Source organism: Cherax quadricarinatus, chromosome 6 (genome assembly GCF_038502225.1).
Source record: "Cherax quadricarinatus isolate ZL_2023a chromosome 6, ASM3850222v1, whole genome shotgun sequence".
Lineage (NCBI taxonomy): Eukaryota > Metazoa > Arthropoda > Malacostraca > Decapoda > Parastacidae > Cherax > Cherax quadricarinatus.
Genome location: NC_091297.1, coordinates 7827468 through 7835510, shown reverse-complemented (window position 1 = coordinate 7835510; position 8043 = coordinate 7827468). Strand labels below are relative to the sequence as shown.

Below are 8043 nucleotides of genomic sequence, written 5' to 3'. Positions count from 1 at the left end.
TCTTATTTAATCAGATACACTCATACCACACATATTGCAGACTGTCTCTGTATACACAAATTTTTTCTAATTCACAATAGTGGCAAAAAAGTATTCTACTTTCCCTTAGAGATAATCCATTTCATACACTTTAGATATATACATTAAAAATTCTTCCATGAAAGGACAAACACAGATTAGCTACAAAAAAATATCCTTTCATCATAACACCTGCCATTTTCCTTTGCGACTTTTAAAGTTTCATTTATGTATTGACCATCACATTTCAAGTATATGTACATCATCAGGTCTGGTCATTGATTAGGGAGAGAGACGTTTCACTGAAGACATCTGGCTTCTGGCACAAGACTTAATTCTAGTAGTGACCATGTCCCTTCTCAATCCTTGGAAACTCCACTACTTGTGTTCTATTGAAATTATAGTTCACATTGCACTTGCACACTCAGATTTGCATCTTTGGCATGTACCAAGTTTTTATCACCTGACAGTTGACAGTAGCACTAGTTTTCATGATATTCAGTAAACCAGTTTATCCAGCCAGGACCGTAGGACAGGACATTGTTTAACCTGACGACCAACTATCCCACATTAAGGCTGTTTCTTCTTATAAACAGCCTTCTCACCCACTTGAACTCTTAGGTGAAGGTTAGCAACAAACCCTGGAAACTTTTTGTATCACTCATAATGCATTGATGCAGTTTACTCACAGATTTAGTGAGCAAATTGCGAGGTGAGATGACGACGTGTTCCTATATAAATAAAGGTGTTTTGATTAAGTGTTTAATCATTCTTTATCATAATTATCATCGTGTAATCCTTAGAACATAATAAACTTCATACGACTGATGTATAACCTTTTATCCATTAAGTAACTAACTATGAAAGAGGTCACAGCTTGAATGCTTAACTATTTGGTAATCCCTTTTATAAATTAAGCATCAAGTAAATTTTTTTTTTAGCTAAATCAGGAGAGTTTAAGTTGCTGACTTTTGTTAGCCATTTACCTAAACAAAAGTCCATCCCTGAAGATTATTTCATTTCTAAACTAAACATTATCAGAGATAATTTTGACCAATAAACTTTAGTTTTGTACAAGTGCATGACTAGGTGAAAGTTTTGACTACCATCTTTTTTTCATTCAGTACTCTTACATATACATGTATTCATTTTCAAAACTTGAAATTAATTTGTGATACCTATTGGTGTCCATGTTATTAGAAAAATGCTTTACAAACATGACTAGGATTATAGATACTTTGGTCTATTTTCTTTGGAGCAAAGTGCTGTATAGCCCTTGTGGTTTAGCACTTCTTTTTGATTATAATAATAATAATAATTTGGGGCAAAGTTTACAAAATATTATGATATAACTATAACAAATATCTGAAGAAGATCCACTGTGAGTGGAAACAAAAAAAGGTCTACCAGCAGTATGCAGTTGTTACTTGTAAGTGATCATGACATGGGATAAGAAAGAGCAAACCTTTCTTCAGTACACAGAGATGAGTAAATGCTATCTTGTTTATTACAGCATTATGAATGTTTTTATGCAATAATTTAGTCATCATTCCCTGTGGCTATACTGTATATCACATTGTCAGTATATTAAGAACAAATTATACAATATATTGTTGCTGCACTTTGTATATCACTGAATATATTTAAGTTCTGTCTGAAATATTAGACTAATATTTGTGTAATATAGAAGCATCATTTTTTATCAGCACATTGCATTGCTCTTTAGAAAAACATACATTTGAGAAAGAAAGTAACAGGTTAAATTTTTTTATGATAATTTTATCCCCTGAAAAAAAAAAAAAGTAATGTCATAAGAAAAGTAACCATTTTGCATTCATTGTGTTCCAGCCTGTGAGCCATTGTCTATTTCCAAGTGACATAAAAAAAATGGTGAAATCACCTGACCTAGCTGCAGGTATGAGGTACAGTATTCTAGAATCTTTTCATTTAGGAATAAAAATAAACATGAAGAGAAGAGCTACTTTTTTTATGGTCGTAAAATTCTTAGCTTGGGGGTAGTTAGAAATGAGCACGAGTGCAAGTTCCAGGGTAAGCAGCTATGACATTCAGGAAGTTTTTATGAAACATGGATGGGTGTATGTGTGAGTTAGTATTGTGGGTGATGGTCCTGCTGCATGTCCCCGAGCCAGGAGTCTGGGGACGGTGGAAACTCGGGGTAACTTGGGTTGGATCCATTAGAGCTGAGGTCACTGGCTGGACCACCTGTCAACACGCTAACTCCGCCACTTGCTGCTGCTGCAGCTGCAGCTGCTGCCGCCGCCGCCGCCGCCGCTGCTGCTGCTGCTGGTTAAAAAATGACTTTGTATAATAAGTCAAAAATATCGTGGCAGGAAGTTCATAAATAACTCACGCTTGGAGAGGAAACCTAGAAGATGCTTCAGTCCATCCTGGACCATTATCAAGTTACAACTATGTGAGAAAAATCTGGGAAGACAGGTTGGGAAATGGGAGAGAGGAAGAGGGCAATAAAAGTAAACTACCATTAATACTTTTGTAAATATGTATACGTACAGTAGTTGAAACAGTAGTACTGTAGTAATAGAAACAGCAATAGTAATAATAACAGAAGTACTAAACAGAAAAAGTAATAATAGTATTAGTAGCAATATTAATATTAGTAGCCTGAATAGTAATAGAATTACTGTAGAATTAATAGTAACAGAAGTAATGTAATTGAAGTAGTAGTAACAGAAATAGAAGTAGCAGTTGGTAATGGGGGTAATTTACAGATAGCTCCACCCTCTAGCATATGTGCCCAAGGTTCTTGCAAAGAAACACAAAAGATGAAAATGGGAAGACTGCAGTAGGCCTACTGGTCCATGCTATGTGAGAAAGAAGCAAGTAAGGAGGAACTCAGAAGACAGGAAACGTAGAGGACATACAGAAGACAGATCAAGAAAAATAGTTGAGGAGATGGCAAAGGTCGGGTGAGATCACAGGAGTGCGAAAGATTACAACATTTGACAATGCACTAAGAAAGGCAGGCATCTGCCAAGTTCAAAGTTAAATGACAATGAAACTCTGCCTCCTTTCTAATACATTCATGTTCACTTCTCTGACAGGCTTTTCATTTTCCCATATGCCTTCTGTCAAGGTAAGTGTTTTTGTTTCTCTTTCCCACGCCTTGCACATTTGTGACCCTTAATTTCTTAATTTTGAAAGTGTCACTCTTCACAGGTCATTATCTTGCCTTGCATTTTCATGAACTACTCCTATTTTAATGTTAAACGGACTATCTTCTCTTCTAAACCAACTTCCCATGAAAACCCCAGTACTTGGCCTTCCCTATATTTCCAGTCTACAAAATCTTGCTATTAACCTTGAATTTAGCCAAATTAATACACTTCATAATAATACTTTTTCTCCTGTCACTGATGCTTCCAGTGTCTACTCCATTTCTTGCTTTTCTTACCCTATCCAATACATTGGTGAAACTGGCCACTCTCTGACAGACATTTTGCCATGTTAGAGATCACAGCCATCCTATAATCTGGCCTAATGCTAAAACTATCTACCTCTCTTGTAGCTTTCACAGATGCCACCTTTTTATACAAAACATTCCTAACATGAACCTTTGTCCCGACTTTGTGTAGATACCTGCCTTTCTCAATACATTGTCAAATTGCTCTAATCTTCAGAGCACTTGTGACTTGACCTCAAGTGTTAGCCTCTTGGCCTCTCTTCTGTATATCCTTTACCTTTCCTTTCTTCCAACTCTCTTCTTACTTGCTTCCTCTTTCTCACTAAGCATGGGCCAGTAAGCCTATCACAGAGCACCTTTTTTCTTTTTCTCTGTGAGATCCTTGGAGACTTGTGTTCAGCAGGTAGAAATACCTGCTTTTCCATGCCCTTAAGATGCAATTTATCCCTATTACCTACTTCTATTACTGCTGCTGCCACTATACTACCACCCCTCCCCATGCACCTCGTTCTTCCCAAACTTTCTTTTGGTGTTTTGCTTGTTTTTCTTGATGATCTCTGACTTGATAATGGTTCAGGAGAGACCAAAATGACATATAAGTTAACTCTTTGTGGGCTATTGCTTAATGACTTGGCAAAAAAAAAAGGGGGGGGAGGGGAATGACCAGTACTAAAAGGTCTTCAGAAATACTCTATAGTTGAATTTATAATAGAAAGAACATATAAAGAGCTCGATGGCTAAAATAACAAAAACATATGAAGCTTTAAATCGAATTAAGCAGCCTACTGTATGTGCGAAATGGTTCCAGGAATCATCACTCCCACATTCCGGTCTCTGGCCACGCCTCTACTGGGAGGAAATTCCCATAGGTTAAGAACTAATAAGAAGCTAGAGAAAGTAAATGTGTGTTTTTTAAATAAATTTTAGCAATCATAGCATTAATTATAATCATTAATTAAATGTATAAAAATCTGCAAATAAGATAAAGCCCTGATTTCCTTGATGCCGGTGAGGGGCTGTTAATCCAAGGAACTGGGCTTAATCTCCCCTTTCTTGAAGTGAACCTGAATGCCTCCCATTCCCCAGGTGCATATGACCCCCATAGGTTTAGCGCTTCCCCATAACTAAAATGAAATGAAATTCAAATACTGTACTATATACTGTGCTTGCTTTTTATGATATAAGTTGAAATATGTAATACAAACTGAATTTTTACACATGTGAATACAACTGTGAAGAGTGAGAATCTTCTCTCTTTATTTTACATAATGAACAATAACAGAAATACATGGCGATAATTCATATGTACAATAATACTGAACCTAACACAGAGGCTATACAATAACTGCAGTATTGCTCTGAATGTGCATTATCTATGTAATATAAAGAGAGAAGATACTAATTATTATTATACAGCACTGGCAAAAAGGGCTAAACCCATATAGTTCAGTGAGCACTGTGGTGGTACCAGTTTCACGTAAGGCTACTGAGTTTGAAAGAACTTGTGTAAGGTCAGATGTCACTTTGATTATCTATCTATATTTTCAGCAATAATTTTTTTCCATCCTTTCCAGACAAGTACTTCCCTACCCCATGAAAAAAGGACATGGAGTATTGATAATGTTGATGATATACATGACAATTTTATAAGCCCTCTCAGCATTTTGGTTTGTTTCACAACACTTGATTTTGTGTAAGAGACTGACTGTTGACAATTATTGAGAGCCTTGTGATAATAATGTCAATCTGTCATGTTAAACAGCCCAAAGAAATTATGCCTTTTTTTTATTTTTTCAATAGAAAACCCTAGCAATACAAGTTTCTGTAAAATATTTCATTAAATGTTAAATATTTTAGAAATAAGTGCCCAGGTGAACTTACTCATGGGTGTCTGGTAGGGCGGTAGAGGCTCTGAATATGGAAATGGAGCAGCCATGGGGTGAGGTGGTACAGGGGCGCTAGGGGAATGTCCGCCCCCTCCTGCCATGTAAGGAGGTGTGCCGGCTCCTGTAAAGTAAGGAGAGAAAACTGTAATACTTCTTTGAAGTGGTAAATTTAAAATTTGTCCTCGAATAATTTTTTTTGGCATAAAAACTCAAGTCTGGCAGTAATTACATAGTCTTGGAATTTTTTCAGTGATTTTATTAAAGGAACCTTTCAATTTGATCAACACCCTGTTACCTGTTTTCATGGGAGCAGAGGGAACTGATCAAGAAGATAGAACAATAATAACAGAAAATGAGGGTTAAAGATATTCAAAGTGACAGTCTTTTTACATCACAGTACTTTCCACACCAGGCATCATAAAGTCCCAGCACTACCACACACTACAGCATCTTCAAGAACCAGCACCACCACCACATTTTTTTTCGGTCACAGGAAAGCGCTAAACCCACAGTGGTCATATAGCACCTGGGGGAATGGGAGGCATTCAGGTTTGATCCAGGAAGGGGGGATAAGTCCAATTCCTTGGATCAAGAGTTCGCTGGCATCAAGATACCTCTCTTGAGGGGACCGCACTCACACTACCATCTTTAAGAACCAGTGCCACTACACAGTAGCATTTTTAAAAACCAGCACCACCACATTCAACACTGCAGAGAACCAGGCCCATGATCTCAGAAATAAAACAGAGAAGCGGCACAACCACACACTGTTGCTTTATAGACAAGTTGTAAAGTGCTACTCATGAGTTGGCATGAAAATAACTTTCACTCCATTCCCTTCTAACAAACTGCTTACACCCAGTCTTGTTCACTACCCCTTCTTATCTTTCATTCTCTATGCTTCCTTGTCACACTGACAATATCTGCCCATCTTTATGGTGTGCTTCTCCTCTTCTTACTCTCAAATTCACTTTAATGCACCAGCTTTGCTCATGTTATCCACTGGTTTAACATGATTTTGGCAAACACTCCTCAAGCTTAAAATTTACTGATATGTGCACAAGGGATGGGACGATGTCAGAATTTTTAATGACGCCAATACCGATACTCCATCCCCTAGTTCTTCGTATATAACTTTGGTTGCTCTGCATTCCTAGCAAAAACAAACAAATCATTTTCTGCTGGGTCCCTGGTTATGTTGATGTTCAGGGCAATAAGCAGGCAGACTCATTGCACAGTCAGCAGTACATGACCTTCCAGTTTCATATAGAGGTAGTCTATTCTCAGACTATTTTGCTGTAATCTCTAACCATCTTTGCAACCATTGGCAACACAGTTGGTCTGATACAACTCAAATTATATTCCATCAAGCCAAGTTTAGGTTTTTGGCCTTCTTATCATTGATGTCAAAGTTGGGAGACTACACTCTCCTGTCTTTGCATCAGGCACACCAGTCTTACCCATGGGTATCTCATGGAGAGGAACCCTGTTCCACTGTGAAAATTGTCAAGTTCCAATTTCAGTTTGCCATATTCTATTGGACTGTCCTGTCTTTCAATGAGCATGCAGACTTTACCTCTGATGTCATCACTACTCTAACCCCCCTAACTTTATCTTCCCTCCTTACTGATTGCCCCCACCTTTGACAGAGATTCCCTCTTTGACTTTTTGATAGCAACCAATTTATTACACACACTTTGATAATACAGTGGAACCTCAAATTTCAAACATATCACTTATCGAACGTTTCAAAAAAATAGAACCCTTTTTTTGAACCAACTTTGTCCTTATTATCGAACACGCCCCTGTTTTCGGACCGCCGGGTACCGGACCTGTCCGCCAGCCCGCTCTGTCCATGTCCCTGCCCAGGCACCGTGAGCCAGTTTGGCTTTGTTGATGCTTGAGTGAACACTAACCTGTGCTCTCATTCAAGCATTTTACTATTATTTCATTGTGTTTAGTGCTTGTGGGACTGTAAAATAAGCTACCATGGGCCCAAAGAAACTTGCTAGTGGTACCCCTGTGATAAAGAGAGTGAGAAACACCATAATAGTGAAGAAGGAAATAATACAGAAGTATGAGAGTGGTGTGAGACTTACTGAGCTTGCCAGGATGTATGGGAAAAACAAGTCGACCATTGGTTTCATCTTGGCAAAGAAAGAACAAATCAAGGAAGCTGATGTTGCGAAAGGTGTTAATATGCTAACCAAAAGAAGACCACAAATAGTTGAAGAGGTTGAGAAGTTGTTGCTGGTGTGGATCAAGGATAAAGAGATGGCAGGTGATAGTGTTTCAGAGACGATTATTTGTGAAAAGGCAAGGAAATTGCATGCCGATCTGGTACAGAATTTATTATTATTATAATCAAAAAGAAGTGCTAAGCCACAAGGGCTATACAGCATCCTGGAACCAGTTCAGTGACACAACCATGTCCCATTTTAGGGAAATGTTAAAGAGGCACCAGAAACAGAGGACTGTGGACAGTTATTTTGTGAGACAGGGGCCCATCACTCTCAAGGTGGTCCTAGTGGCATTAAAAGACAGAGAAGGGAAGTAACCCCAGAGAGGGCTTTACCTGAAGTTCTCATGGAGGGGGATTCTCCTTCCAAACACTAACCCCAACTCCCTCTCTCCTCCTCCCTATCTTCCAGATGCCATCACCAATTTTCAATAAAGGTAAGTAAAAATGTTATTTTA

General features: G+C 38.1%; 1 protein-coding gene across 5 annotated transcripts in view; it reads right to left on the bottom strand.

Annotated features, from left to right (window-relative positions):
* Nucleotides 1-496: 496 nt before the first annotated feature.
* The window catches only part of Lim3 (Lim3 homeobox protein), a 192608-nt gene continuing 185061 nt past the window's right edge, over nucleotides 497-8043 (bottom strand). For 4 of the 5 annotated variants that reach the window (XM_070080031.1, XM_070080027.1, XM_070080047.1 and 1 more), the window contains exons 7-8: nucleotides 5342-5467; nucleotides 497-2322 (exon numbers count right to left, since the gene is read on the bottom strand). In XM_070080031.1, the coding sequence (XP_069936132.1) occupies nucleotides 2126-2322; nucleotides 5342-5467 (323 nt within the window). In that variant the 3' untranslated portion in view covers nucleotides 497-2125. The remainder of the gene's footprint in view (nucleotides 2323-5341; nucleotides 5468-8043) is intronic. The other variant, XM_070080033.1, reaches the window with a different exon arrangement.